The sequence below is a fragment of the Bos mutus genome, chromosome 8 (genome assembly GCF_027580195.1).
Source record: "Bos mutus isolate GX-2022 chromosome 8, NWIPB_WYAK_1.1, whole genome shotgun sequence".
NCBI classification, from domain to species: domain Eukaryota; kingdom Metazoa; phylum Chordata; class Mammalia; order Artiodactyla; family Bovidae; genus Bos; species Bos mutus.
In genome coordinates this window covers 37,540,122-37,557,614 of record NC_091624.1, presented here as the reverse complement: position 1 = coordinate 37,557,614, position 17,493 = coordinate 37,540,122, and the positions used below count along the sequence as shown (strand labels likewise).

General features: G+C 55.4%; 1 protein-coding gene across 2 annotated transcripts; it reads right to left on the bottom strand.

Moving 5' to 3' along the window:
- Window positions 1–5,056: 5,056 nt before the first annotated feature.
- Window positions 5,057–17,217, bottom strand: NOL6 (nucleolar protein 6). 2 transcript variants are annotated; one of them, XM_005903023.2, is made up of 26 exons: window positions 17,012–17,217; window positions 15,747–15,953; window positions 15,543–15,659; window positions 13,755–13,934; window positions 13,261–13,429; window positions 12,885–13,019; window positions 12,634–12,797; window positions 12,425–12,545; window positions 12,161–12,219; window positions 11,753–11,854; window positions 11,446–11,561; window positions 11,093–11,270; window positions 10,813–10,935; window positions 10,493–10,641; window positions 10,268–10,343; window positions 9,880–10,020; window positions 9,652–9,769; window positions 9,415–9,569; window positions 9,161–9,324; window positions 8,595–8,747; window positions 8,272–8,369; window positions 7,406–7,530; window positions 7,193–7,282; window positions 6,628–6,822; window positions 6,411–6,512; window positions 5,057–6,233 (listed from the first exon to the last, which is right to left on the bottom strand). In XM_005903023.2, the coding sequence occupies exons 1-26, from the start codon at window positions 17,063–17,065 to the stop codon at window positions 6,084–6,086; spliced, it is 3,441 nt and encodes a 1,146-aa protein (XP_005903085.2). In that variant the 5' UTR covers window positions 17,066–17,217; the 3' UTR covers window positions 5,057–6,083. The 2 variants fall into 2 exon arrangements, with proteins under 2 accessions (XP_005903085.2, XP_070231563.1); XM_070375462.1 differs by having other exon boundaries at window positions 7,406–7,527.
- Window positions 17,218–17,493: the final 276 nt, after the last annotated feature.

Here is a 17,493-nt window from a genome sequence, read left to right as displayed (position 1 = left end):
AGGAAGAGGGCAGGGAGGCCAGGGAGCCACAGGTCTCCCCATGCTTCAGCCTTGCGCCCCTCTCTTAGGCCACCGCTGGATGCTCTCCCTGCTTCTGAGTCTTGAGAGTTGGGGGCTGGCTCTGGACAGGAATGGGGAGTGGACAGCAGAGATGAATCACCCGATTATGAGCATCCCCAGACTGGGGGCCGGGCAGGCAGTTCTTCCTCCTGTGTCAACAATCACCCCCTGTCTCCAGACGGATGAGATGGTGGAGAATCCATGAACATAAACCTTCCTTCCACTCCCCCCAGGGTACTGGTCAGGTGTCCAGCTGGAACTTGAGAAAATCTATCTCAAGATAGATTTTGACCCATAGTTTCCCTTCTGTTGTCCCTGGGCTGCCTTCAGCACCCTTTGAGGACAGCAGACGGTCACAGAGAGGAGGTGGAAGAATGCGATAGGCGCTAGAGCCTGCTCTGAGGAAGAGCCCAGAGTCCCAGGGGCAGGGCTGATGGGGCAAGCCCTCTTGCCGACCCAGAAGCTCAGCTCCAAACCTCACTTGACCACTGATCAGTCAGGCGGCCGAGCCAGCTCCCTTCCCCCACCTCTCAGTTTCAGTTTCCTCATCAGTCACATGCAGGTTTCAGGTGGAGTCCCCCGACACACACACACACACACACACACACACTCTCTCTCTCTCTCTCTCTCTCTCTCTCAGGGCCTCTGTAAGGATTTGAAAACTGTAATTCAGTCAACGTAGAAGGAAAGGTTCGATTCCAGAAGCTCCCTCCTTAATCAGAGTCAGGTTTCTTCCTGTATGCATATCATGTCCATCCATGTGTGTTCTGGGCTCTGTGTATGTGTGTACCTGTGGAGGTCTGTGTGTACATGTGAGCAACCCTGGGAGTCTGCGTGTGTATCTCTGTGTGTCCCCATCTGGGCTTGGCTGTGGACCTGGGTTCGGTGTTTAGGAAAGTCAGGGATAGGAGGTGGGGATCTGTAGAGGAGTCTGGAGATGAAGTGACCTGGTCCAACATGATGAGAGTAGGGTTTGGGATTTAGAAGGAAGAGGGGGCAGGGCGGTAGGCAAGAAGCTGAAGGCAGGCAGAAAAGGGGACACAGGAACGTGACCCTGGGTGGGGCCCAGGACAACTGCTCTCTGAGAGGTCTGTGGTGTGAAAGGGGTGGGGGCGGGGGACAGGTGGTGGAAGGCTCTGCATCCGGTGTTCCAGAAAGGTGATGGGTATGTGAGCCCCAGTATACTTTCCCCTCATCCCAGCCCAGTCTGAGTGCTAAGTACAGGGCAGCCACCAGTGCCGGCCATACGGGCGGAGTCACAGGAGAAGGAGCCAGAGGAGGGGACAAGCTGTGGCAAGAGACTCTGTAGTCAGACTTCAAAAAGGACTTCCTGAGGGTCTCCAGACCTTGGGGCAGTCGGAGCTGGGCTCCAAGGAGACCCCATTCGTTGGGAGACAGGGATGTGGGTGTGGTAGAGGGAGACTGGAGAAGGCCAGGGTGCTGTATTTGGTCATCAGGTGGAACAGGGGCTGCATCTCAGTGCCCCTCAGTGATCCCTTGGTCAGTGTCCAAGCTTGGCCTTGTCAGTCTCTAGGAGACCCCAGCTCTGTCCTGTGCAAGTCTCTAGCCTGGGAGAACAGAGGAGACTCCCAGCCAGGGGAACAGAGATGTAGGCTTGAACTGAGGTAGACCAGAGTGTACGTGCTCCCACCCGCTACACTTATCCTTGACCCTGCTTCCCTGGGTCTAATAACAGCTTCATTCTGCTTCCTTGGGCAGAATGGAAGGGGCAAGGCTGGCAGGCAGCCCAGGAAAGGGGAGGGGGCTTGGCTTTTCACTCCTCTCCACCTTACTGGAGACATCCAGAGCTCTGGCCTTTCTACTCTTTTATTCCTCATCACCTGACTCTTAAAAGTGAAAGTGAAGTCGCTCAGTCCTGTCCGACTCTTTTCGACCCCATAGACTGTAGCCTACCAGGCTCCTCTGTCCATGGGATTTTCCAGGCAATAGTACTGGAGTGGATTGCCATTTCCTTCTCCAGGGAATCTTCCCAACCCAGGGCTCGAACCCGGGTCTCCCGCATTGTAGACAGCCGCTTTACCGTCTGAGCCACCAGGAAAGTCTTGGGCCCCAGGAAAGCCCAGCTCAGAAACAAGGCCTGGTGCCAGTATACATAGATTCTCTGTAGCTCCCTGTGTGACACTGGTCAAGTTCCTACACCTCTCTGGGCTTCTTGCAAACCAGAAAAATGATCCTCTCCATCCCTCTTCCAGAAACTGAAGTGGGAGAGGGAAGTGAATCTCCCTTCGGGTTTGGAACACCATGGTCCCCCTTAGTTCCCTGGGGCAGTCCAAGATGCTGCCTTCTGTCTGCAACAGAGGGACGGGCAGGCTGACCTTCCCTGAGCAAGATGGGGGTGACTCACGTGCCCCAGGCTTCCCCTCCCCTTTATCGCTCACTTAGATTTTAATTTGTGACTCACAAAGCAAGGACCGGAAGTTGAGGAACCCCCTCAACATGAGGTACATATTTATTGGGGTGGAAGTGGAGGGGCTCAGACCAGCCCAGTCTGACTTACCAGGTCAGGGACTGAGCAGCCTCAGGATTTTGCTGAAATGTAACCTGCTGTAAGGAGCCCTAGGCTTTGGGATCTGTCTCTTTTCCTCCAAAGTTAGGAGCAGAGGAAAACAGGGTCTTCAGTTAAAAGGGTTTTGGTTTAAAGGAGGTTGTCAGCACCACCTGAAGGGCTGACCCTTTGAGAATTCACTAAATGTGACAACAAAGAGAGGCTTAGGAGGTCTGACAGAACCAGGGAAACTGAAGCCCCCAAAAGGGGAAGGCTTTATTTAAAGCCACTTAACATTTATCGGGGGCTTCTCCAGTGTCTCAGCAGTAAAGAATCTGTCTACAATGCAGAAGCCACAGGAGACTTGGGTTTGATCCCTGGGTTGGGACGATCCCCTGGAGGAGGGCATGACAACCCACTCCAGTATTCTTGCCTAGAGAATCCTATGGACAGAGGAGCCTGCTGAGCTACAGTCCATAGGGTCACACAGACTTGGAGATGACTGAAGCAATTTAGCACATACACACACACACATTTGCAGGAAAGGATCCAGAGTTCCTGCCTCCTGGGAGCTTTTCCTCCTCTTTAAAAATAGAACAGATCTTGCCTTTAACACCACCTTGGAGCCGGAGGCAAAAACCTGCTCTCACAGACTAGTGTATAGAGATGTGCACAAGCCCCACTCCACCACCCCAACCAACACATAGAGAGCATCACACCATACGTGAGACACAGCCTCCTACCCCATCCATGTCTACCTGCAAGCCCAGAGGCCCACAGGGGCAGATGTACCCATGGGTTGCACCATAACACACATTCCCCCCACCCCACCCTACACACCCTCGCTATCAGAGGTCCTCCTAGACGCTTCTCCTTCTCTTTCCCTGACATTCCAGTTCCAGCTTCTTGTGTCCCTCCCCTCCCCCAAGGTCACATTAGTACACACCAGCCTCCTTACCTACTTCCGGGAGAGAAAATCCTGAGGAAACAGGTTAGAGCAGGCCTTGAAATTAGAGCCCAGGGCTCGAGCTCCCTCACCCGCTACACCAAGCTGAAGCAGAGTGCAGAAAGCATGGTGTACGTACCTCCTTGGCTTTCTGAGTGACCTACCCTCTTCTCTTGTCACACTGGGCACTTGAGAAAACCATCATTGAGGCTTTTTCTGTTTTAGTTCCCTAACTGGGAATCAAACCCGTGTCCCCTGCAGAGGAAGGGTGAATCCTAACCACTGGACTGCCAGGGGAAGTCCCTATTGTGCCCAATTTAAGGATGGGGAGGCTGAGCCCAGCAAGGGTGACTTGCCTAGGACCACGTGGCAAGGTAGCAGGCCCAAGCTCGTCCCCCTGATGGAGGAACGGTGTCTGCACTTCCTGGAGCCATGGGCTTCCTGGGAGCAGATTCCACCCCCTCCCCGCACTGGGTTTGTGAAAGAAGCCATAGGCCTGAAGCCGCCCCTGGAATGATGCAGGATTGTTTGAAACAGCCGGCATCCCATGCCCCTCCCCAGAGCCCATGGAGAGGCTATGGAGAAAGCACATGAAGGACCAAAGGAAAGGGAAGCTGAAAAGCCAGGGACAACCACAGACTGCGGGGCTCTGTGAGGGCTGGGACTGCGTCTCTGGCATCTCCCTGAAAATCCAGCCTGGTGCACTGAGGTCTGGAGTTCATGAATGGCACAGGGAGGGAGATGGACACAGACCTCAGTTCATACAGCCCATCAGTGTATTCCCTATGCTAGTTTCAACCCCCGACCAAGCTGTCCCACGACAGTGACAGGCAGGGATCGACACAGATTCACAAAGACTGACAGAATTGGGACAAAATTGGAAATCAGAGTTCCCGTATGTGGTTAAGCACCTTGAGGATAAAGCCAGCTAGCCAAGCATCAAAGTCCCTCTACAAACAGGCCCCTGCCTGTTGCTGAACCTGTTCCCTCACTCAGAATATGAGGATAATGAGGAAAAGCAGTACTTCATAGGGCTGGTATGATTGTATAATCAATTTCCTTATGTAAGATATGGAAAATAACAAAGCACACCCAGCCCTTATTAGGTAGACACTCAATAAACATCAACTTTTTTTTTCTTGGCCGCACTGCGCAACTCTTGAGATTTTAGTTCCCTGCCTGACCAGGGATTGAACCTGGGCTCTTGGCTGTGAGACCTGTGGAGTCCTAAGCACTGGACCAATCAGGGAAGTCCCAACATCAACTTTTTATTACTTCTCAGGCCTTTCACCATCAAAACCGTACCCATTCTAGGCAGAGATCACAAATCAGGATTCTCTTTTTCCTTGAAGTCTTCTGGAGGCCTGCCCTGCCCTCCATCTGCCTGAGCCAGGGGCCCCTTCTGCCCACACCTGCGTCCTGCGTGGGCAGAGCACTGTACTAGCTGTCATGAAATCTGTTCAAATACGTTTCCTGCCCCCAAAGAGCTGACCTGCAGGAGACAAGGTCGAAACCACGTGGAAAAGGCAAAAAAGCTAAAGCCATGGGGAACTTAAAACGATTTAATTTTAAATCAGAATTTAAGACGAGAAGAGTTTATGCCACTGTACGTGACTGTGAAGAGAAGTGAATGGACAGTAATTGCTCTGATGTTTCAGAGGAAGAGCACCTTAGGCTGAGGGCGAGGGAAGGGTTTAAGGAGTCACTGTTTGAGCTGAATCTGGAAAAACAGCCAGGATTAGGGAGAAGCTGCTGGGAGGGGGGTGTGGACCAGGCTGAAAGGAAGCAGCACCCCCTCCCTCAGGGCACTGGAGCTTCTGGAGAGCAGGTCTTGGTCCCACTCGCCTCTGCACCCCCAAGGTGGGAGCATAGAGCCTCTAACACCAGAGGCCAGGGCAGCATTCAGTGCTTTTTGCATCTCTCCTGGATGGGGGACTACCAGTCCCTCTTGCCACTTCGCCCACCCAGCCCCTTCCTGTTTTCTGTGCTTTTCCACGTCCCCACCCTGGGAAGCAGCGGAACCAACACAAGAGGGCACTGTGCCCCTTCAGTGCAGTCTCTTCATCCGGTGAAGCCCCCTCTCCTCTGCTCAGTGCTGCCGCCCTATGACCCTCAGGCAGTGCCACACCTTCTCTGGGCCCCATTTAAAAGCCTGACGCTGCAGCAAAGAGCATACTGAGGTCAAGGCCCACATCCTGGCACAGGGGTGGGGACAGAGCCTCAGCCCTGGGCACACAGTCTCTTCTCTGGACTTCTAGGAGCAACCTGAGAAGGAACAAAAGGCCCAGGCCAAGCTGACAAGTAGCTGGATTTCCTGGGTTCATTCGGTGTCCCCTCTGAGCTGACCCCCAGTTCTCCTCTGGTCAGGTCCAGGGGACTGCACGGGCCACCATGGCCCCTGTCCCAGTGCTGGGGCATCAGATAGGAAATCAGGACGGGGATTTGTTGGGGACAGTCAGCATGCTCGGGCCAGCAAGCCCTCTTTGGAGGGTCTATCCACAGTGAGGGTGGTCATGCCACTGACATCTTGCTCCAAAGGTCTGTCCATCTAGCTTGCTCCTAGGCTGGAGGTCACACGGTCCACCTCTCACTTCGGGCCTCCACAGCCTGGACCAGGCCTTCGCCCAGGATGGCAAAGTCCTCCAGGATGGCTTCGACATTGGGCACCATCACTGGCTCCCCGCCTTGAGACACCACTATGCGTCCCTTTGTGTTGGAGACCTGGGGGAGCCAGAGACATATGGATTAAAGTGTCATGAGAGGCATACGCAGAGACACCAAGACAGACACACTTCACACCTGACACAGGGTCACCTGTGGAGCCACACGCAGGCACACACACCCACACGGAACACACGTGCACACTCACGAACAGACAACTGTCACCAGCCAGCTCACCTTGAAGGGCTGGGGCTGGAAGCTGGTGGGCTTCCAGAGGACACCGATCACCTCTCCGCCATGCTGGTCATAGAAGAAAAGAGCCAGGTGTCCGAAGGCCTCCTAGGAAAGGGCAGGACAGGAAAAAGACTACAGGTGGGAACCTGATAGCCAACGCCACGGCCCCAACTCACCTGGAAGCCTCCTCCCAAGGGCCAGCCAGCCCTCAAGGACCTACCCTGAGCTGTGCCAGGTAGAGCTGAGGCGGATCATAGCCCAGCACGGGCATAAGGGAGGAGGGCCCTGGCTCACTGAGCAGGCCCCGGCAGAAGGAGGCAGCTGGTGAGTCCACGGCCTGGCGGTGCCGGGGGATGTGGCGGGGAGCCAGGCGGATCAGCACGTCGTACATGTCCAATGGTGGCCGGAACACGGTCTGAAGAAGGGCAGGGAGGGCTCAGCAGTGCCCACTGGGGAGCTGGAAACTGGACCACAAACCCCTCCACAGGCCCACTCTGCTTCCTTCTTTCCCTTAGGTCTGACCCCCCATTAGGGCCCAAATGCTCATTTCAAGGTGGGAACACCAGGGCCTAGATGGTGGCAGCTTGGGTTCCACAGGAGGATTGCGGGCTACAAGAGCAAAGCTGGGGCCACAGTTCTCCAGCCTCCATAGCCAGGCACCATGGAAGCTATGGTGCCTTCTCTGAATTCAGTCTCACCGAACAAGGGCCCGAGAACTCTGGGCTTCCATGGCTCAAAGGCAGAGCCCCATGAGCCCCCAGAGTCAGTCTGGGTCAGGGGCTTACCCTGATGTCTCCAGGCCCCCGGGGATCCATAAGCTGCTTCTCTAGGACAGGCAAGGCCTCAGCTGCCAGGATCACCAGCTGGTGGAGGATCTGGGGAGGCACACACAGGTCATGCAGGTCAGACCTGACCATGGGCCTCTCTTAGCTCAGGCTGGGCCTACTTTTTCCTTGAGGGAGAAAACTACACATTTGGGAGCAGGAATGCAATGAAACCTGGGGCGAGGGTCTGTCTTGTGTCCACACGGAGCTTTTGCGATCTTGGGGGGTAACGATGACCATGACGGGGAGCTTTGCCCGGGTTGCCAGGAAGACACTGCGGATCTCCACCTGCTCTTCTACTGTGAATTAGAGGGGGTCCTGGGTCAGCTGACCCCTCTCCCCGGACACCCCCTACTGCTCCAAGTCCTCCCACTATGCCCACCACAGGGAGTCTCCAACATCCCCCACATGGCGTAAGTGATGAAAGGGACACCGCATCTGCCTCAATCGGGCAGGGTGGTAAACTCCCAGCCTGGGCTCAGAAGCAGAATTTTCCACTGCCTGGAATCCTGGTCTGGTTTCCGGGCCTGCACAAGCTGAGGCCTGCCCCTGGTCCCCCTCCTCCCCTGGGCTCCCACACACCTGGGGAATTAGAAAGCGGACACCCTCCTCTCTGCTGGGACCGGGAGCTCCTCACGTTACAAACAGAAGTCATCACTCACACTCTGAGGCCTGGGCGCCTACCCCCACCTGCACAGTTCCCTGCTCCCCCACCTTAAGACTTCCGACCTGGGCTGCAGAGTCCCTCTTCTCTCCTCTTCCCTCCTCTTCCCTCCACAGTCCCCTAGGTAGCCTGCTCACTGCCCCCAGTGGGTTCTGTTTCTGATCGTCACGTGGGCAAACCACATCTCTACAGTCTCAGAGCTCCCTGAAGGCTGGATCTGGTCCTCTTCCTCCTTAACATTTCCCCACCCCTAGGCAGCCAGAATCAGGAGTAGACATTCCAGGTTGGGTAAGCAGAGAGAAACCCTTGCCTGCCCGCCTCTGCAACCCACAAGGGGTAGTTCTTTCGGTAGTCTGACTTTCATCGTACCACTTACCAGTGAGCTCATTGTTGAGATTGACAATTAGGGGGTTGTTCTTCCAATCGAAGGTTGATATCAGGAAAAGGAACCGAAGGAAGCCCACCTGGGGGGAGCTGAGAGGGAGGAGTGAGCAAAGTGTCAGGGGCCCAGCCACATGTGCCCAGCCCCCCACAGTCTGGGGAGCCTAGAGCCCTTAGTCTGGACTGCGGGGGATGGGGGTGTCTTAGAACCCCTTCTGCCCCTAGTTTCGGCCACCTCTCCCATGTGGACTGAAGCAGGAAGGATGACAGCTGACCCCAGGGGAACTTCCTGGCTAGGGGAAACGTGGAGGCCATCACCTGGGAGGGCTGAAGGGCTCAGGGTGCAGGAAAAGGGCAGCAGCCACCAGGTCCAGGCTCTCATCAGTGAGCTCCCCACCCAGGAGCTGGGCACGCACCCAGCGCTTGGCCAGCCGAGCCACACCTGAAAAGGCTGGGTGCTGCTGCTGGAGCCTGTGGGAAGAAGAGGGTAGAGGCAGTGAGGCGCAGGCACCTGGGCCCAAGGACAGACTTTCAGCCTGACTGCAACTGTTCACTCAACTTTCACCCAACACTGGCCTCTGTGTTAATGTGCTATATAATGATACACGTATGATCTCATGTCTTCCTAACTAATACCCCAAGAGGTTGTTCCTAGCATGATTACCATTTTACAGATGAGAAAAATCAGGTGTGTGTGTGGGGGGGATTTGGGCTCAAGGGACAAAGCCAGGTAAGTGGCAGGGCCAGAATCCTAGCACTTCTAGTGCTTGCCTGACTCCAGCCTGGCACTCATATCCCTAATTGGCCTAACTCTCCAGACAGATGGCCAGGAGAGCAGGATGGGACTGGGAGAGGGTCTATGAGAGCCTGTGCAGGTGGGCTACCCATGCAAGGCGCTGGTGAGCAGGGGCAACTGCCTCGTGTCCCTCTCGAGGCGGAGGGAGGCGGGGGTGTCCCTCAGCGAGATCATCCCCTCGGGGCTCCGCGTCTCTTTCAGGATCTGCGGCTCCCGCTGGTAGGCCACACGGATCCGGAACACAAACCCATCCTGTTGGAAGAGGGGAGGGGATGGGAGATGGGGCACCCTGACACCCCTGTCCCTTCCTCCCCCCGTATCCCTGCCCAGTGCCCGTCTAACCTTGAGGACGTCGGTGTGTGTGGCTGTGGCGCGGCATGGCAGCCCATGCTGCTGAGTCAGCAGCTCTGCCAGGCGCAGCTGGAAGGCAGCACGGACCCTGCGAATGGCCTCGGCATCCTGGGGCCACTGCCCACTGCCCTCCAGGTGACACACCACTGCAAAGAAGAGGGAGAGGCCTCAGTCTACGGCTGGGGGTAGAGAGCAGTCCCTTTCAGCCCCTTGCAAGAGTTCCCTCACCAGTCATGGGCTCCACATAGGCTGGGCAGGGCTTGTCAGGCCGGGGCAACAGTGAGGCCCGCTCTCGCAGCTGCTCATAGAAGGAGTGGGCTGGACGGACTGGGGTTGGCGGGAACACCTGTGGGAGAAGGGAGGCTAAGGAAGAGGACGGGGAGCTGGAAGAGAGAGTACTGGGTGAGTGAGGCAGAGTGGGGTGTCACCCAGTGGAAAGGGCTCCCTGCTCCTGACCTCAGTATAGCGCAGCACAGGGTGAGCTCCCTGCACAGCAGACACGGTCAGCGGAAGACCATCCAGGCCCCACAGCAGGCGGCTGAGGTCATCGTAGCAACGCACTGCAGCTGCCAGGGCCTCCTCACCGGTGCTGGAGGTCTGAGGGGAGAAAAGACAATCAGGAGGGCAGGACCTTACAGGAGAGCCGGACCAACTGGGATACAGCCTTGGCTCAGGCTGCTGCTGCAGAGCCAGAGGGCCCCCTGCTGGACACTCAGGGAAGTGCAGCCTGGCTAAGGTGGTGGGGCCTGTCCAGCCCCATTCCAGCCCTCCCCAAATCCAGCCACACAGGCTACTCGCCCAACCGTCCCTAGCCTTGACCCCAGCCCTGAACCAGGGCCCTCACCTCTTTCAGGCCTTGGATCAATGCGTCCAGGAGGCCCCCCGTATAGTGGACACAGGTATCTGGAATGTCAGCGTGGCTGGAAAAGGGGCACAGAGAGCGTGGGCACTGGGGGCCAGGGAGAGAGCTGCTAGATGTGAGCAGCTCACACCAAAAGCTTGGGCCAGAGCCTCCTAAAAGGCTCCACAGCCCATGCCCACCTCCTGGCATTCAGATGCTAACACTCACAGTGCCAAGAGATGAGTGACCACTTGGTGGGGAATGAGACGCTTCTGAGCCATAGAGGCAGCCTCCCAGACTACAGCTTCCCGGATGGCTCCATCCTGGAAACGCCGAAGCTCGGAGCGAGAGCCCCAGAACTGGCGGAAGTCGGCAGCCTAGGGAGAAGACGATGGTGGGAGAGATCAACAAGGAAGGGGTTCTGTCAGAAATCTCCCGACAGGCCTCGAGTCAGGTGGCAAGAGGATAGTCCACCCCACTCCTGCCAGTACACACGCTGAGCTTCCCAAGACAGGGAAAAATCACCCCTGAGACCCCCAGCTGCTCACCTCAGGCTGGTCAGCCTCAGGACCCAGCTCAAGAACACTGGTCAGCCCCTCAGGCCGGAGGAGCAATCCCAGGGTCAGGACGCCCGGATCTCTGTGCTTCGGTGGCTCCTGGCTGATGTCCCACTGCAGGGTGTAGAGAGGCTGAGCTCAGTCCAAGTGCCCCCCAGCTAGGTCAGGAAACCCCCTTTCTAGTTAGAGGGATGGGGTGCCTTGTGTATCCCCTGGGCCCCAGGGTCCTCCTCTCTCAGTCCCACAAACTCCCCAACCCACCCCACCTCACCTCTGAGACTGGGGGCCGAGAGTGGGCCAGCAGCTGTACCCGGGACCCCAGGCCCTGCTCCAGGAGGGTGGTGAGTGGGCCCAAAGCCGCTGAGACATAGTCCCCACCGAGATCCTGTAGCTCTGGCCACAGCTTCAGCCGGTGACACGCTGCCTGCAGGCGACTCAGTGGACGGAGGCTGGGGGGTGGGGGGGCAGGGAAGGACAAAGGTGGGGGGCATTAGGTACTGCTGGCCCCAGGTATTACCCCCGCCATCACTAGGGAGATCGATCAGAGTACCAGTCTGAAGATCTCGGCCCCCCTCACTAGCCCTGAGGCAACAGGATTCACTGACGTATCACCCTGAAACTCACTGCACAATGTGGTCAAAAGCCCGGATCATGGGTTTGGGAGTCATCAGGAGCAGCTGGAACCCATCGTCAGCTTTGCTGTCCAGCAGTGCCATAGACAGCCGAGCCTCGTGCTGCACCTGGGGTCATGGAGCAAGCAAGGAACCCGCCATGTGAGACCACCAGCACTGCTCTCTCCCCTACTGGACCCAGGGCCCAGACGCAGAGACATGCTCTAGAGAGGAGTTGCTGGTGTCCTGGTGCTGGCAGAAGGAACAGGGGCTGGGCTGGGACACTGGGGGAACTCAGGACAGTGGGAGACAACTGGTACCTGGTGGTAAGTGGAGGCAGTGATATCAGCACAGAGGTTGAGACGGCCCGAGGAGTCCAGGAAGACAACAGGGAAGGCCTGGTGGAAGTCAGCCAGGGCCGGCTGGGAGAGGGAGAGAGAAGCCAGTCAGGGCTGGGCCTTAACTTCAGGGCTCCGGGCACAGACATGTGTGCGTGCTAAGTCGCTTCAGTCACGTCCGACTCTTTGTGACCTGTGGACTAGCCCACCAGGCTCCTCTGTCCATGGGATTCTCCAGGCAAGAATACTGGAGTGGGTTGCCATGGCCTCCTCCAGGGGATCTTCTAGACCCAGGGATCGAACCCTCGTCTCATGTTTCCTGTATTGGCAGGTGGGTTCTTTACCACTAGTGCCACCTTGGAAGACCAGACTCAGCACCACCCTACTCACCAGGGAGGGATCTGAGCTGAAGCATAAACTGATCCCGTTGACGGTCAGATCTGTACTGGCTGAAATGAACCAGAGAAGGTGGTTGTGTCAGAAGGAATCCCCCTTTCTAAGGACCCAGTCCCCGTGACACCCACCCTCCAGACAGGTGACTGCAACTGTCTGCCTCTGAGGTTCGCTTTACTCCTCTGTCTGAGGACAATAAAGCAAATGATCCCTGATGGGGATGATCAGGACCCTTGGCCTTTCCGAGTCCAGCTGCCTCACCCAGAAACTGCAGGGTGCTTCTCAGCACCTGGTAGCCGCTCATGGTGGTGTGGATCTTGCGTGTGGACACGAGGAAGGCCACCACCATGGAGACAAGGAACCCGCTGAATCCTCCCAGGCCCTGAGGGAGAAACAGATGGAGAGGCCGATGCTCAGAACCAGCCCACCACTCAGCGAGACCCAGGGAAACCGGGCCACTTCCAGCTCACCTTGTCCAGTTCCCGCTGCCGCAGCCAGACCTTCAGAAGTGCCACCCCATCCTTCAGTCCTGAGGCTGAGCCCAGCACAGCTGACAGCAGCTGCACGTGGGATTCAAGGGCTGTGTCCTGCAGGAGCCATGTGTTATAGTGGGGGGTGGGGGGTTCTGGGCTACCTGCAGGAGGAAAGGGGAAGCCGTGAGAGGAGAGGGCCCCATAATACCCTTTCCTCCAACCCAGCCTTGACATCACCATCTACTCACCATCCCCAGAAGGACTTTGCCCTTGGTACCAGGCAGAGCGCACATTGCTCTTGGACGGCAGCAGGCGGCACGGGCGGAAGAAGTCAGGTGGAGGGCAGGGATGCAGACGAACGGTGACCAAACGCTCATCCTTCCCTGGGGGGAGACAGGTGATGCTGAGACCCTGCAGCCACCCTGGAGTCAGAGAAGCCCCTGCACTACCCTCCCACATAAAGGCCCCATGCCTGTCCACCTCAGAATTGGAGGTCCCAATACCCTTCCCCTGAGACTTGAGGCCCAGGTCTTCTCTCGCCATGGACTTAAGGCCCCTGTGCCTCCCCTACCAGATCTGTCCATCACCCCACACTGTGCCTTCCACCCAGTGTGTGCCTCCCACCGTGAGGCCGCAGCAGCAGCGAGGGTTTCAGGTGGCAGCCGTTGGTGTAGGAAAAGCGAACACTGCCGAAGAGTGGGTCCTTGGCCAGGTGGTGAGCCATGTGGGCCAGGTAGAGGGCACGCTTGCGGAAGTAGCGCTGGTTCAGCCCATCCTTGTCCTGTAGGATCTCCTGGAGGCGGTCAGGAGAAGAGAGAGAGACGGCCAAGTTGCTTAATTGTTGATGGAGGACTTGGGGGCCAAGATGAAGCCAAAGTGAGAGCAAAGCTTGGCAACCCCATCTGCTGGCGAGGATGCCAAAGTCAAGGCCAGCAACACCATATCTTGGATGAGGAAGGCAAAGTGCTGCTCCTTCAGGACAACTGCAGTGGTCTGTTCTTTGGATTCAAAATTCAGATTTCAATCCTCTGGCAAGTGGGAGGTGGGAAAAAGAAAGGGATCCAGGATTTGTAGGTGGTGAAATGGCAGACCTCTCCATCCCAAACTCTGGATCTTACCCTGGGTATGGTCAGTGCCACATCCACATTGATGTCCGGCCGGATGCAGGTGCCCAGAAGGTAACTTCCCACAACAGTGACCTGGGCTGGGGGCAGGAAATGGAAACGGCCCTTCACAGTATAGGGTACTTGGTGGATAGGGACTTGAACCCCATCTGGGAGCCATGCCTGGTTGGTCAGCTGCGGGGACAGAGACAGTGACACATATTTGATTACCTTCCTAACATGTCCCCTTAATGTCTAGTAGACATCTCAAATTCAACACGTCAAAACGTCTGAAACCAAGCTCCTGATCTTTCTATAAATATGTCTTCCCCATTAAGGCAACTCCATACTAGCTGCTCAGGCTAAAAATGTTTAAATCACCTTGACTCATCTCTGTTAAGAACTCCCATTTTGGGACTTCCCTGATGGTCCAGTGGCTAAGATTCTGCACTCCCAATGCAGGGGGTGTGGGTTCAATCCCTGGTCAGGGAACTAGATCTCACATGCTGCGACTAAGAGTGAGCATGCCACAACTAAGACCCAGTGCAGCCAAATAAATAAATACAGGTTAAGAGGGAACAAACACCCATTCCACTTTCAAAAGGTATCCAGACACTGATCACTTCTCTACTCTATCCTAATCTGAGCCATTTTTCAGTGGATCACTGCACAACAGGTTCCTAACTAGTCTCCCTGATTTCATCTTTGTTTCCCTCCATTCTACTTTTAATAGTCTGGGTGAACTTCTTAAAACTGAAGTTAGATCACAGAATCACTTTACAGAACAACAACAAAACAAAACAAAAATGCTGTAGTTATCCCCATCTCACCCAAAGTGTTAATCCCTCAGTTGTATCCAACTCTTTGCAACCCGTGGACCGTAGCCCTGCCAGGCCCCTTTGTCCATGGAATCCTCCAGGCAAGAATACTGGAGTGGGTTGCCATTCCCTTCTCCAGGCGACCTTCCTGACGCAGGGATCAAACTCAGGTATCCTGCATTGCAGGCAGATTTTTTACTGTTTGAACCACCAGGGAAGCCCCAAAGCAACAGCTCAAAGTCCTCGTTCTGGTGCACAAGGCCCTGCATGATATACCTACTTCCTCCATTACCTTTCTAAACTGACCTCCTTCTATCTCCCTTCACTTATTCCAAAGAAGTACTAGACCTATTCTTGCCTTTGAGCCTCTGTGTTGGCTGTTTCCCCTTCCTGGAATGTTCTTCTTCCCTTAAATATCTACATGGCTGACTCACTTTCTTGACACAAATGTCACTTTAGTAAGGCCTACCTCAACCACCCTATTTAAAGTTGCCAACCACTCTCATCCTCTGATATTCCCATGATCCCCTTAATGTGTCCTTCCTTTTTCCATAGTGCTTACCACCACTTTCTGACACTGCCATACAGTTTACTTGTCATGTTCATTATAATACTGTCCATATTCCAACACCAGAACACAGGCTGCTTTGTTCACTGATATATCCTAAGAACCCCTGGAGGGGGGCATGGCAACCCACTCCAGTATTCTAGCCTGGAGAATCCCCATGGACAGAGGAGCTTGGTAGGCTACAGTCCATGGGGTCACAAAGAATCGGACACGACTGAGTGCCTAAGCACAACACATCCGAAAAACACAACTACTGCAGGGCACATAAGTGTTTGCTGAATGAACAAATAAGTGTGCTCCCAGCTGAGCCTCCTGGCAGTGAGAATGAGCTCCCTAGCACCCCATCCCCTTCAAAGAATAGCAAGGTCCCTGAGGACCTTTTCTGGGCTTTCCAGTTCCCTCCACTACTTGACTTACCTCTGTCTCAGGGGTTGAGGGCACCCTCATGATCCGCTGGTTGACCTCCCGTAGGAAAGCGTCAATCCGCTCTTTCTTCTTCTCTGACAGCCTCACTTCTTTTAGTAACTCCTCTACCTGTAAGATGGTGCAGGAGAGAGTAGTACTTCAGCCTCAGAGTCTCAGCCCATCCCTCTAACCCAAGCCCCAATCACCCAACAGTACCTGTAAACGAAGCAAGCTGGAATGGAACAGACTCTCAGTCTCCCGAAGGCGACTGAGCTCCTCATTGGTAGGTTCTTTGTACAGTTCTGCCCGGCTGAGCTTCACGGGCTGCAGGAGGCCCTCCCCCGGAGACCCAGCCATCTTACGTTTCTTTAAGGATTCCTTCTTTCCCTCTTTGCCTGTGCCTTCCAGAGCTGACTCCATCACCTGTGGCCAATGAGAGGGAGAAGCCAGGGTGACATCACAGACATCCAGCATCCACTGCCTGACGTGCCACCAGGACCAGATGCAGGTAAAGGCTTCACCTGCTCCTGGTCTCTCTTGAACAGGAATCAGATTGTGTAAAACTCAGAACAATTTTTAGTTAAAAGAACTTACTGAGCTCTAGACTGAAAACTCCTTGAATTGAGGGTTCCCATCTATCTAACAGCACAAGCATGTAGCTCTGCTTGGAGTCAGTAGGGGTAGCAGCAGAATGGGCCCTGGAAGCAATGCCTGAGCTCCTTGTACTTCCAAGTAACAAGACCTTCTCTTCTGCTGAGTTAGTTCTGGAACGTCGCAAATGCCAACTCCACTCTTGCTCTATCCAAATCCTACCAGGTCACACACACGCACCCCTTGCCCCAGCAAGCCCTGACTATAGGCTATATCAGTATACATTAAGTGCTCAGTGATGGAGCCTACTGGCTCTGAAGGATATACTCAATAAATCATTCAATCCTTATAATAATCCTAACAGAAAACAAACACCTGAACGGAGCTCCGTTGAGCTTATGGTTCCAGTTGGTATGATTAAACTGTGAGCAGGCTTCAAACCCTGGTCTGCGGGATCCGAAACCTCTACCCTGCAGCCCTGGGCTCCGCCCCCCTCCATGGTTCCACAGCCGGAAGAGCCTTACTGTAGCGCACCAGGACTGCCACCACGTGGGGAGCACAAAACTAGACACAGGAGGGGAGAAAATCCTGCACAAGGTCCAGAAGGACTTAGGGAAAAGACCCAAGCCGCAGAAGGGAATGGGGCGGGTCTCCTCAATTTCAAGGTGTAGAGCTAACGAACAGAGACGGTCCATAGGCTTTACTACTTTGCAGGTAAAGCCAAGTTCTATCTCCCTTAGCAAGCCCTGTCTCGGTATCCTAAGCTGGAAGCATCGGGGGAAATGAGGCTCTTCCCTAAAGGGCCTCTCTCGTGCCCCTCGCTAGCAAGCTGTTAGGTTCTGCTGTCTCCGGCACGCTGCGCATCCCTTCCTCCCAGGCCGCTCGCCCACCTCCGGCTCCCCAGCAGTTCCGCGATGCTCCGCTCTCGTAGGTGCGGGGCCCATCCCTCACGTATTGCTCTCGCACTTTGGGTTTAAAGTCCACTTGCTCTGAAGAGATTCTACCCACGTTGGCAGAAATGCCCAAACCGCGGCAGAAATGCGGGTACCGGCGTTAACAAGCCTCATGGCAAAGAACCCCGCCCAGTTCCAGAGCCATTGGGTAAGTGCCCGACGAGTCGCTCGCCATTGGTTTCTGTCACTCTCCAGGACCGCCCATCACGGGAGAGGGGCCAAACAGAGTTCTCCGATTTACGGCCTCTTTGCGACGCCAGACCGGAAGCTTGCCGGCAACTTGGCGGTTGCTTCCGTTTCCTCACTTCCTCCTCTTAAAACGCCAGGGAAAGGGCGGGGCTAGCTTGGGCCTTCTGGGGAGGGTTTGTTTACGTAAGTGATTCCTCTTGTGGCTTTATCAATGAACCAATCTCGTCAGT

What these genes read in the sequence shown, in the direction of transcription:
- NOL6 (XM_005903023.2), bottom strand. Translation starts at nt 17,065, where the DNA reads ATGGGCCCCGCACCTACGAGAGCGGAGCATCGCGGAACTGCTGGGGAG. An exon ending in TGGCACTGACCATACCCAGG is followed by an intron (nt 13,430 to 13,754) that starts GTAAGATCCAGA and finishes GACCGCCTCCAG; the next exon opens with GAGATCCTACAGGACAAGGA. An exon ending in TCCAGCCCCAGCCCTTCAAG is followed by an intron (nt 6,234 to 6,410) that starts GTGAGCTGGCTG and finishes TGGCTCCCCCAG; the next exon opens with GTCTCCAACACAAAGGGACG.